The 21274-nt window shown below is 52.9% G+C and overlaps 1 protein-coding gene across 2 annotated transcripts in view; it reads right to left on the minus strand.

Annotated features, from left to right (window-relative positions):
• Nucleotides 1-21274, minus strand: part of LOC111835807 (neural-cadherin) — an 84382-nt gene that overhangs the window by 24035 nt on the left and 39073 nt on the right. For both annotated transcript variants that reach the window (XM_072716921.1, XM_072716920.1), the window contains exons 2-13: nucleotides 18634-18822; nucleotides 16827-17052; nucleotides 16104-16308; nucleotides 13823-13934; nucleotides 10807-11056; nucleotides 10568-10710; nucleotides 9630-9802; nucleotides 8111-8279; nucleotides 7847-8017; nucleotides 7302-7474; nucleotides 4832-4999; nucleotides 389-638 (exon numbers count right to left, since the gene is read on the minus strand). In XM_072716921.1, coding sequence (XP_072573022.1) covers nucleotides 389-638; nucleotides 4832-4999; nucleotides 7302-7474; nucleotides 7847-8017; nucleotides 8111-8279; nucleotides 9630-9802; nucleotides 10568-10710; nucleotides 10807-11056; nucleotides 13823-13934; nucleotides 16104-16308; nucleotides 16827-17052; nucleotides 18634-18822 — 2229 coding nt within the window. The remainder of the gene's footprint in view (nucleotides 1-388; nucleotides 639-4831; nucleotides 5000-7301; nucleotides 7475-7846; nucleotides 8018-8110; nucleotides 8280-9629; nucleotides 9803-10567; nucleotides 10711-10806; nucleotides 11057-13822; nucleotides 13935-16103; nucleotides 16309-16826; nucleotides 17053-18633; nucleotides 18823-21274) is intronic.

Genomic DNA, 21274 nt, shown 5'->3' on the forward strand with positions numbered 1-21274 from the left:
GTCAATGATTCTCAGATGGTGATGCTGGGATATCACTGTTACGCTGAGCTAGTTACGGGCAAGACTGGCCGTCTGCACAGGTTAATCTGGGCTGTAGCCCAGGGCCTGCAGTTTGTGAACGTTTGTCTGGAGGTTGTTCCAGCCCCATTTTGACTTATTTTGTGTTGTAGGTAGGGCTCCCACAATAACGTTGACCCAGGGCCCCCTTCCAACTAAATTCAGAACTGCTTATGTGGACGTTTAACATCTCCATCACGATTGTGTAATGTAAATTTTTGTTAATTTGATTATCTGACTGGCTGGGATGACAATGGACTTACACAGCAGATAGTCTAATGGTGTCAAAGGTCACAAGGTCCTTCTCCAGGAACCGAGCGAGCCCCCTCACCTGTGAGGTTAACATGGACAGTGGTGAAGGATGCCAGCGGTACGGCAGCCACGTTCTGCGCCCGGACCCGCAGCGTGAAGAACCGCGTGACCTCGAAGTCCAGAGGCTCGGCCACCAGGATGGAGGCGGAGCCGTCGGCCCGGTTGGGCTTGATGTAGAAGCGCACGGGCATGTTGGTCTCCGGAACTTGCCCCTCCTCCAGGTTGTAGGTCACCCGGGGGTCACCCAAGGGCGACGTGGCTTTTATGGTCTGTGAGAATGAGACACCGTGGACATTACTGTGTGTGTCTGTGGAATTTAGGGGCTAATCTATAATTGATACAGGAAACTCACAATGGAAGTTTGGCTAAACCTTACAGAAAATAACGTGAATGGTTAGCAAGAGTGTACCGACAACATCAGAGACGTGAGCCAGGTCGCTGCTGTCCACACCACAGGAAGCAAAGAACGCAAAGACCGTACTTGTGGTCTTAGCAAGACCACAAGACCGGTCTTGCTAACTTGCCTCCTAAGAATGAACTTGGGATGCAATAAATAATGGGGTTGGTCTCGTTTGGTGAGGATACAACCGATGTGTCCTTGATATTTGGGGCAAGAATGACATCTGAGGATTTCTACCGTCCTCTGTGACTCTGTTCTTGAGTTTTGGTCTTTGGCAATGAAAGATGACTTAAAATGGATACGCGAGAACACTTGAACGGTCCAGTATGCTTGCGGAGAAATACAGAGTCCACACTCGATCTGTTTCATTCTGTAGTGAGCCGGTATTGGCAGATCCAGCTTAACCCCGTATGCAAGGCTTTGCTCTGCTTTTGTGATCCGTGGCAGCTGTCGAAGCTGACATTACGGCAAGAGACAGATGGGTCTATCGCTGTCCCCCACACCAGGACACGGAGGGTCTATCGCTGTCCCCCACACCAGGACACGGAGAGACCAGCTAACGGCATCCATCCGCCCCCCTGCCATCCACCACGCGGCTTTCTGTTTGGAGGCCACATCTCTTCTTCGGAACCTTTCTCTTCAATGCTAAAGTACAGCGTGCAGCAGTGAACGACTCGAGGGGATCTCAGGAAAACACGGCAGAGTTTTAAAAGCTTCACACGTGCTAACAGAACCCACGAGAGGACGGTCACATCCATCAGCGTCGCACACAAAGGGGCTACGGCTCCCCGAATGAGTCACCCTGCTCCGTGACCCTCATACTCACTACTGGGGAGGCACGTTTCCAGTGAGACCTACAGCATGTCCACCTCATCCACAATGCTGTTCAGCTGCATCAGAGCCTGTGGGTTTCACGGCAAAATGCTGCACTTGTTGACCAAAGGCTGTCATTTAAAATCCCATGAGAGAACCAGTAAAATTTGTGCAAGGACATAAAACCCAGCTGTTGAAATGGGTCGAGCTGCGAGCGGATTTGAATGAACACGCTGCTACATGCACTCTGGTAGCAAGAGGGACAGCAGTACTCACTGAGCCGTGACACACATCGCCCGACCCGACCCCTGCCTGCTGAGCGATGGGGGGGGGGGGACAGGCTCCACTGGTACCGCTGCCTGGCTACACGCGCCCCTCTGACCTGCACACCTGCCTTCTGCGTGATCGCTTGTCACACGTGGTCTGCTGAGTCACAACACGGCACAATCATGTCCTTACACCACGTTTTACCATTTTGTACGACTCGGGGTGTCCTCAGGGCTGCTCCCGGGACCTGACCCAGAACCAGCAGGTCCAGCTCAGTCCAGATCCATCTTCCAGCACTAGGCTCTTGTAGAACACATCAACCAGCTTGGAGAACAATCATAACTTACATGTAGGGGCTTTTCTTTGTCTCATCTTACTCCGGTAGCACATTTGCACATTTCATCGTCTCAAAGTGCTTCACACTGTCCTACCCAAAGCCCCCAGTGAGCAAGACAGAGGTGACAGTGGCAAGGAAAAGCTCCCTAGAAGGAAGAAACCTTGGGGGGAACCAGACCCAAAGGGGGAGCCCGTCCTCCAGGGGGCAGCAGAGGAAGCCCTAACCCTAACCAGACCCGAAGGGGGAGCCTGTCCTCTAGGGGGCAGCAGTGGAAGTCAAATTAGCAAATATAGTCTACAACGTATCCAAGTAGGTTTGTCTGCTAAATAAAAGTAAATGATTCTTGCGATAATTCTGAAGCTTATTGTGGATACAACTGCAGCCGGTCACCTGCCACTATATCCAAATGAAATAGCATCTTCATATTAAATGCATTGTAATTAATGCAGGTGTGTGTGTGTGTGTGTGTGTATCTGTGTGAGCGGACCCAGCTGACTGCTGCGGCTTGCTTCTTCCCGCCAGGCAGCCGTACCGGGCCGCAGAGGGATGGTATCAAGCAGACGAGGAGCAGAGGAGACGACGGCTAATTACCGCATTGTCCTACCCCCCCGGCAGGCCCCGCTCCACGAGGAGCCGCTGTTCGGGACACATCCATGTAGCGAATGGGGATCTTACAGGTATGCTCACTATACATTTCAGATGCGATTATTCTCATGATTTCACAGGTCTGGGGGAAAATTATTTTTAAATATTCATAACAGTTAGAATTCATTTAAATGATTAATTATGATTATCTGCTTGCAAAATACAAACTTTCCCGACCCTAAGAAGATGCCGTTATTAATTTATCCCCTGATCTACCTGGCAGACTGCCGCGGATACAGCGATATTCCCATAATCCAATGCAGGCCTGGGAACGCGGCCTCTTAATTATTTACTCAAGGTTGCAATTACGCTGCTTGGAATTTACTAATCATTGTTCCTTAAGATAATTCCGCACTGAGACCACTGATATTTAAATTTTTAATTAAGAGACAGAGAGAAAGATAATGGATATGAGAACGGAAAGAAAAAACAATGAAGCGGCGACGTGCGGCACGTGAATGTGTTACACTGTTAACGAGCCTAATTTGTATTTTGAGTTCCAAGGATGAATTACTGTAGGGGTTCCCCAATGCACAGCACAGATTTTAAGCAGCAGTTACTGCTCACTGCAGAGTAAATACGGTATTTACAGGGAAGAAGAAGCTTGACTATAATCATTCAGAAAATGGGTAAAATAAAGGATGAGTGGCCATTAGCCATCTAGCCGCTAATAATCTAATTAGCGATACTCAGCGCGGCGGCTGTCGCCGGGCAGAAAGTGCCCGCGTGTGGCATCATTGTCGGAGGCCGAAAGGCTGCCGGCAGCAGTAGCTCTGTCTTCTCATGGCGGACGGCACCGTCTTGACTGGTACGACGATGAAGTTTCACAAGCAAGTCGTCACATAGTACATTTCATAAATACACACACACACACACACACACACACAGACATACATATATGGGTTTTCATATATTGCAAAGAGAAACAAAAAAATACAAGATACATACTTGGATACTTTTCTACCTGTACCATGAATTTTCAGAATTTTCTCACCTTGGTAATTAGGGCTCAGCAGCCACTGAGTTTAAACTGCGCCACTGAGAGTGAGGAGGCTGGAGAGCATCAGTGTGAGGCTTTGTGTGTTTATGTGTAAAGAGCCCTTTGCAGACCATAGATGCTGTTCGTCATCAGTGGGGGGGAGTATGATAATTAATGATCTTTGTTACACACGATTCCCAGTGATGAGAGAAGTGGGACTGAGTTTGAAGCTGCGATCAAGGACCAGCAAGCTCCGCCCTCAACTTGCAAGCTCCGCCCTCAACCCCAAGCTCCGCCCTCAACTCGCAAGCTCTGCCCTCAACTCGCAAGCTCCGCCCTCAACCCCAAGCTCCGCCCTCAACTCGCAAGCTCTGCCCTCAACTCGCAAGCTCCGCCCTCAACCCCAAGCTCCGCCCTCAACTCGCAAGCTCTGCCCTCAACTCGCAAGCTCCGCCCTCAACTCGCAAGCTCCGCCCTCAACCCCCAAGCTCTGCCCTCAACCCCAAGCTCCGCCCTCAACTCGCGAGCTCTGCCCACGACCCCCAAGCGCCATCCCCCACCCACTGTGGTCTAATTACCACAGTCAGCTGGGCATCACATGCTGCCACACTAACCCAGGAGTATATTTTGTGGGAAGGCTAGAAGGTGTGTGTGTGGGAGGGGGGGGGAATCAACCCAAACCCGACGGTTCACAGAAGAAGCCGGGATGACTGGGAGCAACGCGAGTGATGTGTCATTTGTGGCGTGCGGCCGCGCCGGGACCCATGCACGCCGGAGTGCGTTCAGCTGCTCCTGCGGAAAGTGCCGGCGCTGACGATGAAAGCCCTCGGCGGGGAAGGCCGCCCCTGGCCCTGTCTCTGCGTCATTCAGAGACATGAGCGCTAGGAGCCTTTTCTTGTAAGAAATAAAATAAATGTCAAAGTAAGTGTGCATACTGAGGTGTTGGCTGCGGGGCGGCGGATTCAGGAGAGACGGTGGGGGGGGGGGTGGGGCATGAGAGGCCACGCCGGTGAAGACTCACCACGATCGTGGTGTCCCGCACCGTGTTCTCCGGAATGGTGACCGAGTACTCCGCCCGCTCCCACTCAGGGGGCTGGTTGTAGATGTTGGTGATCATGACGGTCAGCTCCACCGATACACTTCGGTTCCCCCCGTCTGTGGCGATGATCTGCTGGCTGATGCGGGACGTCTGCTCCGGGGGTGGGGGAGGGGAGGGTGGACAGAGAGGGTGCCCCTTCACTAAGTGCCGGAGAACCGCTGCTATCGGCAGACCCACCATGATACTGCCGTACCAAGACGAATTATGGCCCAAAGCGACCTTCGGCATCTTCGTTACGAGGATCATCGAGACAGAAAAAAACACTGACATATGCAGCAAAGAAAAGTCAGCATTATTCATGGAACCTTAGCAGGAGAACCTCAGAAGTACATTGTGCTGAAGAGCAGATAGATTTATTCACAATGCTGCCATCTATTTTGCTTCTTAATTTGACTTTCAAGGCCAGGACTTCACAGAAGAAAGACGAGAGGACCCCCCCCCCCCCCCCGACGCTGTTTCATTAAAACGAACACTGTAGCATTAATAATGGAAGAAGAGTCCGCTGAGCTGAAGTTGGCAGTAAAACTCTGCTTGACGGACATGTGATCACATGACCAGACTCCACACCTCCTGGCGTCCCGTGGCATTAAGCAGGGAGCCCTATTCTCACCATAATGCACTACGTCAGAACAACAAGCCGATTAAAAGACGTGCTTGACCCCGTCTCCCTGTCGCTGTTCCTTTCACTCCCCCCATCTCCCTGTCGCTGTTCCTTTCACTCCCCCCATCTCCCTGTCGCTGTTCCTTTCACTCCCCCCATCTCCCTCTCGCTGTTCCTTTCACTCCCCCCATCTCCCTGTCGCTGTTCCTTTCACTCCCCCCATCTCCCTGTCGCTGTTCCTTTCACTCCCCCCATCTCCCTGTCGCTGTTCCTTTCACTCCCCCCATCTCCCTGTCGCTGTTCCTTTCACTCCCCCGTCTCCCTCTCGCTGTTCCTTTCACTCCCCCCGTCTCCCTGTCGCTGTTCCTTTCACTCCCCCCATCTCCCTGTTCCTTTCACTCCCCCGTCTCCCTGTCGCTGTTCCTTTCACTCCCCCCATCTCCCTCTCGCTGTTCCTTTCACTCCCCACATCTCCCTGTTCCTTTCACTCCCCCTGTCTCCCTGTCGCTGTCCCTCCACCTCCCCCCCCCCATCGTCCTAGCTCTGGTCCTCAGGCCTTGTCTGAGCTCATGTCCATCACCACCACAGAGATATCATCGAGCAAAAAAGGTGTCAGACATGAAGCCTACAGAAATGGTCTAATATAAGTCACCTGAAATATCACCCAAATCCCCCAGGACTCTGCCCCCCCTCAGCAGCCTTGAGCTCACTGGGGTGTTACGGAGGAGAAAGCAAAAACAGGGAACACCCACTAGCCCCCACTCCCTGGGCTCCAACAGCTAACGATTACACTAATTAGCCATGACAAAAGAGGGCTGATGTCCACGTTGACCGCCCCCTCGGTGGGGGGTGGGGCAGGGGGGGCTAACATCTTTAAGGAAAGTAGTTTAAATAAAAGGAGTGGGCAGCACTCCATGGCGGAAGGACGAGGGCTCAGGCACTTCGGTAAAAGCAAACTCTTGCAACGTCCCACAAATCCGGAAAAACATAGGCGAACAACGTGATGGGGTGGGATGAGAAGCCGGTGGCAGGCAGGCGGCGGGGGGGTGGGGGGGCTCGCGGTCTTCCTCTATAAATAAAGCGTCATGGGGCGGCGTCAGCGCCCCTCCACCAGGAGCACCGCGCTGTGGAAACCTGCCCTCATTAATGCATTTATGCCTGTGTGAGAAGAATCCCTACCTGCCCGTCAGATATATAAATACACAAGCGTGTGGCGAGAGAGACAGCAAGACAGGCTACTGCTGCTGGGTCATGCTGCGTCTAATTGGCACCCGGAGAGGGAACAAGCACAGGCTGTGATGACTGAGGATTGTGGGAAGACGGGTTGTGTGGTGCGGCTCTGGGAGACACAGAGCCAGGCAGGTGCTTCCACAGGGGGCTGCGTGAGGCGTGACGAGCCAGGATGGCGATGCCACACACACACACACACACACACGCGCGTGCACAGTCACACACACGCACGTGCACAGTCACACACACACACGCACGTGCACAGTCACACACACACGCATGTGCACACACACACGCACACACACACACATGCGCACACACATACAAATACACACAAATACAAATACACACACACAGCCACACATGAATACACATATACACAAACAGAAATATACACAGATACACACACAAATACAAATATATACAAATACACACACAGACACACACATTGAAACAAGCACACAGATATATAAACACACAGACACAGATGCATACACTCTCAAACAAACATATGGACACACGCACGCACAGTGAGTCACACGCGCCCGCAGCGCCCCCCACCTGCGAGATGGGCTGCTTGACGTAGATCCAGCCGGTGCTGGGGCTGATGTGGAAGTAGGCAGGCTGGTGGGGGGACAGCGAGTAGGTGATGGCGGCGTTGGCCCCCTGGTCATCATCGTGGGCGGCCGCACGCAGAAAGCTGGTCCCCACGGGTGTGTCCTCGCGCAGGAAGTCTACGGGAAGGAGGAGCCTCTTGTCAGATCCAGGCAATGTCCCAGCATGCCGTTGGTGATGCTTAATGAATCAACGCTTCTTGAGTGACTCGGAGAGCATTTTCGAGCTTCTCAAATGGGTGTTTAATAAAACACGGTTCATTCCACCAAAGGGCTTCAGAGATACTGCGGATTAAATTCTGATGATTTACCAACCGTTACTTTATAAGAATAATTTGAGCTAAAACGTGTGTAGACTGGATGCCCAAGAAGTATTAATACATTAATACATACATTAATACGGACGGATGACCTCTGACCCCTAATCACATGACCCTCAGGCCCGGCCGATAAGCGGCTGGTGCCGGATCACCTCCCCGCTCAGGTACCCACACTGATATCGGCTGTTCTCGAACTTGGGGTCGTTGTCATTCTGGTCGGCGATGAGCACGGTGACCTGGCAGATGCCGATGAGCGGCTCCTCGGCGAGATCGGTGGCCGTGACGGACAGGGTGTATTCCCGCTGGCGCTCACGGTCGAAGCTCGCCGTGGTGCTGATGACACCTACGGCAAGCCGCACGCATGGCATGTTAGAGGGACACGCACCTGAATGGAGCCGCACACACACCCCAAACCCGGCACGGCCACTCTACCTACCGGTCTCGGGATCGATGGCGAAGCCGGAGGAGGCGCTGTCACGGTGCATGATGCCATATCGGACCTGCCCGTTGGCGCTGATGTCGGCATCGTGGGCTTGCACCCGCAGCACAAAGGTCCCCAGCGGCTGGTTCTCAAGGACCCAGGTGCTCAGGCTGTAGTTCTGGCACTGTGGGGATGACATGGGTTTGGATCATGGGGGTTACTGGGGAGGGGGGGCTTGGGGACCAGGGGGCAAGACTGGGGGCCTGGAGGGCAGGGGCCTGTACAGAGGAGCTGTCATACAGACACCCACAGACACACAGACAGACAGACAGAGACAGACAAACACACAGAGAGACACAGACAGACAGACAGACACACAGAGAGACAGACAGACAGAGACAGACAAACACACAGAGAGACACATACATACAGACAGACACAGGCAGACAGACACAGACAGACAGACACAGACAGACACAGGCAGACAGACAGAGACAGACAGACAGAGAGACACATACATACAGACAGACAGACAGAGACAGACAGACAGAGACAGACAGACAGAGACAGACAGACAGACACACAGAGAGACACATACATACAGACAGACAGACAGAGACAGACAGACAGAGACAGACAGACAGACACACAGAGAGACACATACAGACAGACAGACAGAGACAGACAGACAGAGACAGACAGACAGACACACAGAGAGACACATACATACAGACAGACACAGACAGACAGACACAGACAGACAGACAGACACAGACAGACAGACACAGACAGACAGAGACAGACAGACACAGACAGACAGACAGAGACAGACAGACACAGGCATGCTGGCAGCCCTCCAGTCACCCAGGACCTTGCATTAATATTTCAAAGACAAAGGAGCCTTTCATGTAAAATGACAGTGTGGCGAATGTGCTGGTGACCCTCCCTGACCCCGTCGGCCCCCATGCGACGGCCCAATGCCGAGCATCAGGTCGCACTGCACATGGGGGCTGCGCTGGAGCATTAATCAGAGCCGTGTCAGGGATGCAGGGACACCATCACTTCTGTGAAGCCACACCAGCAAAACCAGTTCAGCCCCCTCCGCTCTTGAGGTGTTTCATGATGGGCAGCCACACGACTCAGGTCCGTGTTTTCACCTGTTTGTACAGCTGGATAATTAGGCGACTGATCAAGGCCCAGTACCAGGCCCGGACTGGCAGTGGTTCCTGTTCTGGGACCTCAGCTTCAGTCACGCCACGGAATCCAGCACTCCCAGTGCCGCCAGCCCTCTGAGCTCCCGGCAGCTCGTCTAGGGGCTCCTCGCTGAAATATTCATTTCCGCTGTGGTGGTTTGGACCTTCTCCACGGCTGAGCGCCACCGGGCCCCAGTAGGGCCAGGAAGCTGCTCAGATGTTCCACCAGCAGCTGTCACCCTCTCAGCCCCCACAGCCCAGATCCCAGTTCAGACCCGACCTGACAGCGAGCTCTACCCCTTAATTCTCACCGTGTGCATCTCTGGTCACCCGGGTCTCACCTCGTCGAAGACGGGCTTATTGTCGTTGATGTCGTTTATGCCCACGATGACCTGGGCGGAGCTACTGAGTGGGTGGGGCCCACCGGAAGCATTGTCGTCCGTGGCCGTGATGTTCAGGATGTACTGGGGGCCCCGCAGCCTGGGGGGAGGGCTTCTGCGCAGTTTGATGATTCCTGGGTTGGGGGAGGACGAGGTCAGGCTCATAACGGGCCCACTGCGGTTCGACCACCGGGACAGATGCGTCCGGTTCCGCAAACATCAAACGGCGGCCCAAACTCGGAACCGAGCCGAACGTCGCCTCTGAGGATGCCGGCAAGCGGAGGCAGACAAAAACAGAGCAGAAAGCGGAGTGTTTACCGTGAAGGGAGAGAGTCGCCCTCATGCACAGCCTTTACAATCTGCTACAACAGACGCTTTGGCTCTGAGTATCTTTGATGGCTTTTCCCCCATGAAGCTCCAGCGGAAAAATAAATAAATATGTTGCCGGGAAGGGGGTGGGCAGAGAATAAATAAAATGCCTCTGAGTCTTTGAAGTGACAACTTTTCACAGTTAAACAGTGAGTGAGCCGAGGGCCATCTGTGTGGCTGGCCTGTAACGGGCTGGTCAAGGAGGGGCTGCTCAGAGCCCCCCCCCCGCTCGGCGTGCACCTCGCCGCAGCCTTGCCTCTGAAGAGCTCGGGATGGCGGAGGGAGAAAGGAGGCCGGCAAGCAAAGAAAGGGTTAAAAAAGCGAATGAAAACAAGCACAGGGTCTGTTTGTTCATATAAGGGGAGGCTTTTTTGTTGAGCATAGTGGGGGTCCTTTGCTTGCTTTCTATGCTGTCTGGGGGGTCTTTCTCGGTGATCTCTGTTACCCGAGCAACTGCAGTCAACTTAATTGGAGGACCGGGGGGGTGGTGAGGCAGTGGGGAGGATTTCTTGTCTCGCGTCCTTACTCACCCTTCTGATTGTCTAGCTCGAAGTTGCTGTCCTCGTTGCCCCCGGTGATGGCGTACGTTACCGCGTCCCCATCCGGGTCCTTGGCGTGGACGATGGCTACCAGCGTCTCCGGTCCCGCGTCCTCAGACAGAAAGGTCTTATACCTGCAGGGGGCAGTGATGGCCGACAGACACTCAGCTGAGATGTCAATCAGGAGCTGAGATACTTCCCATCACGACACAGCGACAGGGGGCACGTACACGGCTTGGGAGAAGACAGGGACCTCGTCGTTGACGTTGGCCAGACGGATCCGGACGGAGGCGGTGCCGGTGCGGGCCGGAGTGCCGCGATCCACCGCTACCACCACAAACTCATACATGTGGTTGGGTCGCTCGTAGTCCAACGTATGCCGTGGACTCACCACACCCTGGCCATTAACGTCAAAGTCTGGACTCTGGATGAAATAGGAGACCTCTGCGTTTAGGCCACTGTCACAGTCCCGGGCCAGCACTGCATTGTGGGACAGAAGGGGGACATTTTTCAGGAGAACCATCCCTACCAATAACTACAACTAGCAGCATTCATTAACCTACTGAGAGGCCAAGACACACAGAAGAGACACATGAAGATCCACTAGGTGGCCGGTAACCGAGAGCAACCAACAGAACGCGACAGGGGGCGCCACGGAAACCGTGAAACACCAGTGTGCCGCATCAAAAACCCTGCAGAAAGACGGGAGTTAGCATGTCTAACTGACGACGGCTTTCTTCTGAAGAAAGAAGGTTTGAGAACGTCACGGTCGGCGTCCCCAGAAAGGGCTCTTTAAGGGCTCCACGGCTCCCAGAGGGGGAAGCTGGGCGCTTATCGGCACGTCTCCCACCAGGCAAAGGTCTTTCATTCGCAACGAGGGGCTGCCGGATTTGTACAGTAAGTGCTTTTTTAATTAAGTATTCTGTCATGTTAAAAGAGCCAATATTAATTAAAACTATGTTGCGAGGCCAATTCTTTATTTGATAAATTTAAGGGCCCATCTGTCAGAGGCACAGGGAAAGCTAGTGTTGACTCCCGAAGATCAAAAGTGAAACTTCAAGAAGGGTTTGCTGTCATTAGGCAAGGCGCCAGGATCCGGCTGCCCGGGCTTCATGCCGCCGCGGGGCCTCGGCATCCCGCTCCGGCACCCGGTGCCGACGGAGGGCCGTTACTCTCCAAGGCAAACGTGGCGCTCCGCAGATGTGGCGGGGAACTTGTTGCGGACTGGGGAGAGGGCAGAATGGATGGGTAGGTGATGGGTGGCGGTGGTGAGGGGGGGGACGATTCAAACAGAAGGTTCATTAAAAATACACAGAATAATATAATATCACTTTGGGCTACCTATTACCATTTTTAATGCGTGTGCTATAAAATCGGAGCTGGAGTGGAAACTGAATTAAACATCGGAGCCGCAAACACATTTGGAGGGAATCAAGGGGCGGCGTTGGAGGGAGATGTGGGTGTTTTTTTATTGGGGGGGGGTAGTATGCTGGCTGTCCTACTGCGGTAAATCCTTTCTACGAGTTTTTCCATGGTAATCGGAGCTCGTACTCAAACCTGCTCCCTGTGCATGACATTAAGCACCAATCTTCTAATTCAAACTCAGGCTTAAGGTGAATGATCAATACTAATCTGATCCCCAAGCTCCTCATCCCCAGCGAGGCTCGTGTTCCGCTGGTTTGCCTTCTTATACTTTTTAACTGGCATTTGATAAGCAAACAGTTTACAAACTGGGTTGGTCTTAGTGTCTGTGTGCTGCTTTCCCTGTTTTTGGCATCCATCCTCAGTTTACGGTACCAGTGATTACAGTCTCACGTTTCGCGGCGCGGATCAAGTCGAGCCACACGGGCAAATCCTGGAGCAGCCGGAGCCGCATCCAGCCAGATGAATGGCTTTGCTGACACGGAGGCTGTTTGTTTCCACGGTGATGAACCCAAGATCATTAGGCCTCATTACCAAACGGAGCCACTACCTAAGGCTTGCCCATGCTGCGCTCTTGCTACCAGAGAACAAAAGGCGGGTTTTGGATCTTTAGTCGGTTGCGGTACCCTCTACAATGCCTTGAATTTTGTGCCAATGTGGCTTTGATCTTCAGACATGACTTTTGTGCAGAACTTTCCCCTTCCATGATCCCACTGGCACAAAATACCGCTTACAGTATTTGGTGAAAATCCACCAGCGTGCTAGTATTTACTGCGAGACAGCAACCGCTACAAGGGCCCCGTCTGTCTCCCACACACACACAGCCATGCTGACAGCCACGGAATAAACTGTGTTTGTCTAGAAGAGTATATGTGTGTGTGCATGGCTGTGTGGGTCTACCCTGTGCCCATAAAATATGAACGCGGAGAGATACCTCTTAAAATGGCAGCGCTGCTATGCTAAGCCCCAACAGCCACGGAACCTCATTGGAAACACAACAGATCATCCATTTTTTAAAAGACATAAAATGCTTTCGATTACTGGGATAGGATCATGGCTGTGTGAGACGCCGATAACTGAACCCAATTCCATTAGTGCCGCGGTTTAGCGAATGGCCACATGGGGCCGTGCCCACAGCCTGCCTCACTCTCATCGGCCTGGGATCTCCCAAGGGCCCCGGTCGCTTTCGTACCAGACCATTCGGCCTCTCCGGTGCGCCAGTTCCGGTGAGACACAGCCCACAAGGAACTTTCTGGTGCATGAAGCGTGTGCATAGAAGCAGCGCAGTGCCGATGGTGGGGGCTCCCTGAAATACGACACTGTGGCGAGAGCGCCCCCTTCCTCGGAAGGAGCACAGTCTCCTCTGCCTTGCTCCCGCAGCCGCAAGCAGACTTTGATTACTATCTATCTCACAGCCAGAAAACCCTGCTGTAATTAATTATTTCTTAATTATTTTTCAAACCGCATGTGTGATCCCCCCCTCCCTACCTGCCCACTAGCCAATCGCTGTGCAGCTTAGCATTTGGGAAAAGGCAAGTGCCCTGCAGTGTCGCCCCATCAAGGTCAAAGGAGCTTCACCTCAGGGGGGGGGCAGCAGCTGGTAAACTGAGTCCTCCTGGATTCTTAACAGAGCCTTTCTGGAAAGGCCATTAATGCCATTAGCGCCATCTACGGGATAAATGGCACCACATGCCTTGCGATTAGAGTCCGCCCTGTGCTGAAAGCACGCTTGTGGTGGGTTTACACTCCTACATGTCTGATTAGCAGCTCTTCCGGGGTCCGTGGGCCTTGCGGACTCGGGCACTATGTTAAACGCTACTGTACCTTGCAGCAGGGAGCTTCCAGGGGGCGTGACCTCAGCAACACTGTCCCGGCTGTATATGGAATGCATGAACTCGGGGGTGCAGTCGTTCTCATCAGTGATGTGCACCACCACCTGGGAATGGGACAGAGTCTGTTAGCAAAGGCTGGGGGGGGGAGTCCAGACAGAGGCTATAGCATCGTGTTAGCAGGTGGGGGTGAGTCCAGACAGAGGCTATAGCATCGTGTTAGCAGGTGGGGGTGAGTTTGGACAGAGGCTATCATGTTAGAAGGTGGGGGTGAGATTGGACAGAGGCTATCATGTTAGCAGGTGGGGGGGTTGCCTCTTCCCAGCGCCTTGTATTGTTGACCCCCACATGCCCCCACTCTGACACGGTGCACCTTCCCATGACATCAGTCACCGTTGTCCCCCCCTCCAAATCGACCTGGCCTGAAAACACGTTGGTCGAAAATTACAATTTGCTTTATCTTCTCCCCCCCCCCCACAACCCCACCCTCTGCTTCTGCTCCGGTCTCGCGGCCCCCTGCTGTTTGGAGAGCTGTCAGGACCCTGCTCTGCTGAGCAGAAAACCGGTGGTGGACTCCAACGGCAAAGTTAGTCACGCTGGCGCGAGACTCCCGGCTGGGCCCTTATCGCAGAGGAACAGCCGTGCCAGGGGGTGGGGGAGAGTGAGGGGGGGGGGGGCATACTGACAGACAGCACCAAGGCCAGTCGAGGCTTAGAGAGAGGAGTGAAGAAGTACACTGGGACCCTGGATCTCCCAACAAAACCAGACATAATCCTCATATGATAATAACAGCAATAATAATAATCATTATCCTGAACAAACATATAGCAGCACCTAAGCTGTCAGCCATTGAGATAACCTGTCATCTTCATCATGTTTAATTTACCCTCCAAAGAACAGACCTTTCCTTTGCTGTCCCTTAGTGACGGAGTCCATGCAATGACCAAGAACTCCATAGCAGTGTTGAAGTCGCACTGAAAGACTGTAACTGATTAATGAACCACAGAGGTACTATGAGGTTAATTCAGTCCATCTCCCTGAAAAGGGTGTCTAAGACCCAGCTGGTGCCCCTCATGGGCGATGTACACTACTACGGAACTTTTTTCTCACTTCTGTTATTTCTGATCTTCCGAGTTACAGAATGGAGGCGCCGGGGAGAATACGATGAGAGACCAGGAAAAACAAACAGATCAGATCAAACGGGCCCTTTGGCTTTCTGTCACAGAGGCTCTGCCGGCACGTGTGACAGCCGGCTCTCGTTAGACGCACTGCTCCCCGAGCTCCCCTAAGTAACAAAGCGGAGGGGCCCTGATCCTAATGAGATCACAGAGTAAGAGCATCACAGGCGGCTGTGTGCTGGCACCACGCGGCCATTAGGCCGTCATTACGGGAGGCCTGCCGCAACCTGCCTGACTGCAGGCCCTGTCTGAAGCGGAACTGCTATAAATATCTGGCAGGCTGAGCCACCACAAGACGGCCGACACCAGCCCTCCGGCAACTCCAACGCTCATTAAGCTAGGGAGCCGGTGGCCGGGGTGACAAAGTGGAGCGCAGAAAAGCATGCTGGGAATAAATGACGAGCCTGTCCACAGGGCCCCACCACGAGTTTGAGCCCACTGGCCGGACAGGGTTACGTGTGCGACTGTGTGCCTGTGTATGACTGTTTACATGTTTACATGATTGTTTACACGTGCCTGAGTGTTGCTGTAGGTGTGTCTGTGTGATTGTTTACGTGTGTGTGTCTGTGTGATTGTTTACGTGTGTGTGTCTGTGTGATTGTTTACGTGTGTGTGTCTGTGTGATTGTTTACGTGTGTGTCTGTGTGATTGTTTACGTGTGTGTTACTGTAGGTGTGTCTGTGATTGTTTACGTGTGTGTGTCTGTGATTGTTTACGTGTGTGTGTTACTGTAGGTGTGTCTGTGATTGTTTACGTGTGTGTGTCTGTGATTGTTTACGTGTGTGTTACTGTAGGTGTGTCTGTGATTGTTTACGTGTGTGTGTCTGTGATTGTTTACGTGTGTGTGTCTGTGATTGTTTACGTGTGTGTGTTACTGTAGGTGTGTCTGTATATGATTGTTTACGTGTGTGTTACTGTAGGTGTGTCTGTGATTGTTTACGTGTGTGTGTCTGTGATTGTTTACGTGTGTGTGTTGCTGTAGGTGTGTCTGTATATGATTGTTTACGTGTGCTGGCATTCTCCTATAGTTGTGTTTCTATGATTGTGTGTGATGTGCCTCTGTGTTTTTACACATGCGAATGTCTGAGATCATACTACCTCTGCCAAGCTGCTCAGGCCCGTTCCTGGTTCGGAGGCGCGGATCTGCAGGTGATACAGGTGCTGGCCTCCCTCGTAGTCCACGGCTCGGGTCAGGCTCACGGCGCCGCTCTCCTGGTTGATGCTGAACAGATTGCCGGGGTTCATCACCAACGTGTAGGAGAGGCTCTGTCGCTGGAACGATACGGCCTGCACCACGGTGATGCTGGGGGCAGGGGGTACAGGTGCGTGTAAATAAAAACGCTCTTAAAGAAACAGGTGACAGTGAAAAAGCGGGACGGCTGTGACACCATGCAGCACAGGGATCATGCAGCACAGGGATCATGCAGCACAGGGATCATGCAGCACAGGGATCATGCAGCACAGGGATCATGCAGCAAAGCAGCGAGGAATCTAACCCTCATTAAGCACAAAGTGCTGCTTGCTGCAGGAGCTCAGACACTCTGATCATGTTTACATGTTTATCTGATAAATATTTGGGTTTGCGACAGTTTTTAATTCTGAGCCCTGTGACAACATGGCACATCTGCGCCCCCGCCATGCCCTCCCAGAGCCCTCTCCCCATTCTCACGCAGCCTCTGCTGCTCTGGAGGGCACATCTGTTCATGCAGAACATAATGCGACGCTGCTTGGGGCAGCCATGCCCGATGGCTGGCTTCTTGTTTCCAATCTCTCTGCCCTTCCCCTACCCCCTGCCCCCCCCCTCCCCCGCCCCGCACTCACGCCTGCCCGGCTGCCGTGCTCTCTGGAGCGAAGGCCGTGTAGGAGGCGTTGGTGAACTGGGGTGGGCGGAAGCCCACCAGGACGGCCACGCTCGCCAGCGAGCCCCTCTGGGCCAGAAAGTCCTCCACCTGCACCGTCAGCACATACTCCTTGTTGAGCGTCAACGGCTGCTCCGTGGTCCGAATCTCCCCGGACGCTGGGTCGACCTCAAACCGGCCCTCCCCTCCTGGAAGCCAAGACAGAGTGGACCATTTTAGGGGAAAAACACCACACACAACAGGCACTACTCTGATTCTCATAATTCCGGCAAGAAGTGCTATTAGGTGAATAGTTTATATGTCTAAGGAATAACTCTCAGCTCTATAATAAGTGCTGTGGGTTAGATTTAGCTCATAACAGGGGAGGGCAGCAAGGGGGGAGGGGTCTCCAAGCTCCCATCCGGCAGCTGCTGCAGTGTCAGGGGCCGGGCTCTTGCTTGCGGGTCACTTTAACCTCGTACCCCCCAAGCACTGGCAGGCGCTCAGATGAGAACAGCTGCTCCTTGCTGGACCCAATAGCAGAGCCCACGGCTCAGCCCTGCTCACACGGCTCAACCACACCCACACAGCTTGACCCCGCCCACACGGCTCAGCCCCACCCACACAGCATGACCCCGCCCACACGGCTCAGCCCCACCCACACAGCTTGACCCCGCCCACACCGCTCAGCCCCACCCACACAGCATGACCCCGCCCACACGGCTCAACCACACCCACACAGCTTGACCCCGCCCACACCTCTCAGCCCCACCCACAGCTTGACCCCGCCCACACCGCTCAGCCCCACCCACACAGCTTGACCCAGCCCACATCGCTCAGCCCCACCCACACAGCTTGACAGCTCAGTACTACTGCAAAATCACTGCTGTCACCAAGGTCCAACACTGGCTCCCTTTTATAGCTATTTTACTGACACATAGGGTCCAGGCTGGTCCCATTTCACAGATGTTGGAGCAGAGAGGGTCCAGTATCTTCTCATTTCAGAGCCATTGAGGACACTAATGAGTCTCTTTAGGACCTTTTGTGACTACCTATTATATCTGCTTTATTAGTCACCACAAAGGAGACCAGCCTGAGGACCTGGGCATCACTAGATATGCTGCATAGTGACAGCAGTGTGCTTTTTAGCCAGGACTCTGCGACCTGCCATTTTATAAACACATCTGTGTAACTTAGGCTCCGGAACCCCTGCAGTGTTCTCAGTCAAAACAATTTTTCAGATGTCCTTACTTCTTCGTGACTAGATGAAAAGGAGGTGATTCCACAAGGTGGCAGAGTAATCAATTTAAATCTTCAGTGCACTGACAGGCCCGTTAAACAACACTGCGAATGGTTATTAAAACGAAACATTTAAATTTCTCCTCTACCAAGGTGCTTCTCCACAGCTGTCGCTCGATAATCGGCAGTTGCCGAATGATGGAGAATTTTTAAAGTGAGGTGCGGATGAAGGGTATCTCCCCCCCCCCACGAAAAATAATTTTAATAACCCTGGGAAATGACCAGGGGACCCATTAACTGGGGGCTTCACATGTCATAGCAGAAGTGGGTTCAGAAAGTTGGATAGCTGAAGCACAGACACGCGGACTTCGTAACCATGATTCCGAATGTTTTAGCCACTTTACTTACCTGACAGTTTTATCTAAGACAGATTAAAATCACGGCAGAATGGCACTTTGATAGCTACACATACATATACAAACCCCCCCCCCCCCAATCCTCCTGCCAGTACTCGCTCCTCTTTAGACCGGTGTATGGGAAGGATGACTTACCCTCCACCAGCAGAAAGCGCAAGGAGCCCGAAGAGTCAGAGGTGCGACGGGCTGACAGTCGGTAAACCGTGGCGCCTGGGGCTGTGTTGGGCCCAATGGCGGCCAGGTAGGGGAACGGGAACATGGCCCACTGCAGGTCTGACATGCCAGGTGCACGCAGGCTCAGCCGGCACAGGTACCACTCGTCTCCTGTGTGGGGGGAGAGAAGCAAGGATGGCTGTGAGGGGGGGCCTATGCAAAGACGCTCAACGGGAGCTGGATCGGACGGGCGCTGCTGCCTTTATATGCCAGCAGTGTCCAGGAACGCAGAACGAATCCCGTCTGCTCCCCGGAAACCGATCGCTTATGTGTACAGCAGACTTACAAAGCCCCAGCAATTTTACACATTTCCCCCATTTACTCACAGTGCTGCATAATGATCTGGGGAACAAATGGTGTTCTGTTTCTGAGACTAAACCTTCCGATCAACCTTTTGCTCACCTGTCGATACATGGTTTCCCCTGTAAGTTAGTCAGCACCACCCTAACCTGCCTGCCTCGTCGTGAGTCAGTGCCCCTCACTAACCTGCCTGCCTCGCTGTGAGTCAGTGCCCGTCACTAACCTGCCTGCCTCGTTGTGAGTCAGTGCCCTTCACTAACCTGCCTCGTTGTGAGTCAGTGCCCCTTACCAACCTGCCTTGTTGTGAGTCAGTGCCCGTCACTAACCTGCCTGCCTCGTCGTGAGTCAGTGCCCCTCACTAACCTGCCTGCCTCGTTGTGAGTCAGTGCCCCTCACTAACCTGCTTGCCTCGTTGTGAGTCAGTGCCCCTCACTAACCTGCTTGCCTTGTTGTGAGTCAGTACCCTTCTCTGACCTGCCTCATTGTGAGTCAGTGTCCCTCACTAACCTGCCTGCCTCGTTGTGAGTCAGTGCCCCTCACTAACCTGCTTGCCTCGTTGTGAATCAGTGCCCCTCACTAACCTGCTTGCCTCGTTGTGAGTCAGTGCCCCTCGCTAACCTGCTTGCCTCGTTGTGAGTCAGTGCCCCTCGCTAACCTGCTTGCCTCGTTGTGAGTCAGTGCCCCTCATTAGCCCGCCTGCCTCATTACAGCCCTGCTGCAGTCGTCTCAGCCTCTCACACCCAGAGGTACTCTCCAGTCTCCGCGGGTATTGCTGCTCCTCCTCCATTGCCCAGCACTGCTGCTGCTCTCTGTGCCGGGTACCAGCCACTCTTCAGCACACTGCATTTTTATCATTTAGCCCAAGGATTCTTTCATATAGGAAAATGACACTCCTGTAAAATTCGTCACGTCCTTCCATCTGCCTTTTCGCCTCGCCTGTGCACCCCCCCCCCCCCCCCCCCTTTCACAAGAGTCTGTGAGAAGCTGCTAGCTTTCAGTGTAACAGAAAGGGAGATTCAGCTGATATCGAACAGGCTGCGATTCCTCTCATCAAGTCTATATATTGACCTGGATTGTATTTGCCTCGCACCCATAAATAAAGAATGTTGTCTGTGCACAGAATCATCACCGACAGTTTCCCTTTTCAGGGGAGACAAGGAGAGAGAAAGAAGGAGAAATGAAGAGAGGGAAGTCTGAAGGAGGCGTGGGGTAGATAAGCAACAGCCCTCCACCCCCAGTTTGAGGGGCTTTGCTGTTTCAGTCCATCCAGCTCGATCGGGATGCAGCAGACCTAAGCGACCCCACCCCAAGAGCAGGCCTGGCCGGAGGGGGGGCACCCATGCGCATCTGCTTCAGCAGCAGGGAAAAGCACCTGCACTTGTAACCACAAGACTCTGGGCTGCAATCCATGACTTGAATACCAGTTTGGAAAAAAAAACATCTCCTGGAAAATGGAAATGAGCTAAAGAAATATGCAACATCACTAACATCAGGGCCACTGTGCTTAAAGCCCAAATGGTCTATTTGTATGTATGTGTGTATGTATGTATGTGTGTATGTATGTATGTATGTATGTATGTATGTATGTGTGTATGTGTGTATGTATGTATGTGTGTATGTATGTATGTGTGTATGTATGTATGTATGTGTGTGTGTATGTATGTATGTATGTATGTGTGTATGTATGTATGTATACACTTATAATTCTATATGGACATATGCTTTGGGACACCTGGCCATCACACCTACAGGAGCTTTCATGACACCCCATTCTAAATCCATAGGCATCATAGGTTTTTATGGACCTTGCTTTGTGCGCTGGGGTACAGTCATGCTGGAACAGCAATGGCCGCCTTACCCAAGCTGTTCCCATAAAGTTGGAAGCATAGAATTATGAAGAATTGAAGAATGTCTTGAATGGGGCGTCATAAAAGTTGCAATGGGTGTAATGGCCAAGTGTCCCAGTACGTTTTTCCACACAGTGTTTGTATGTCGGACTCTGAAGCAAACCCACGTAGACACATGTAGAACGCCACAAAGCCAAGGGCAGAAGTCGAACCCTGATCTAGAGGTCACAGTACTAACCACCAAGGCACCAAGACTCCCGGTTCGGTACATAAAGGGGTAAATAAGTCGCATTATAATGCCCAGGGTGGCTCAGTGGATGGCAGTACAGCCTCATGCCTTCAGGTCTGGGCCTGAAATCCTCTCTCTGCTGAGTGTGTGGAGGTGGCATTCTCCCCCTCTGTCACGGAGGTATCCT

This window comes from Paramormyrops kingsleyae, chromosome 9, assembly GCF_048594095.1.
Source record: "Paramormyrops kingsleyae isolate MSU_618 chromosome 9, PKINGS_0.4, whole genome shotgun sequence".
NCBI lineage: Eukaryota > Metazoa > Chordata > Actinopteri > Osteoglossiformes > Mormyridae > Paramormyrops > Paramormyrops kingsleyae.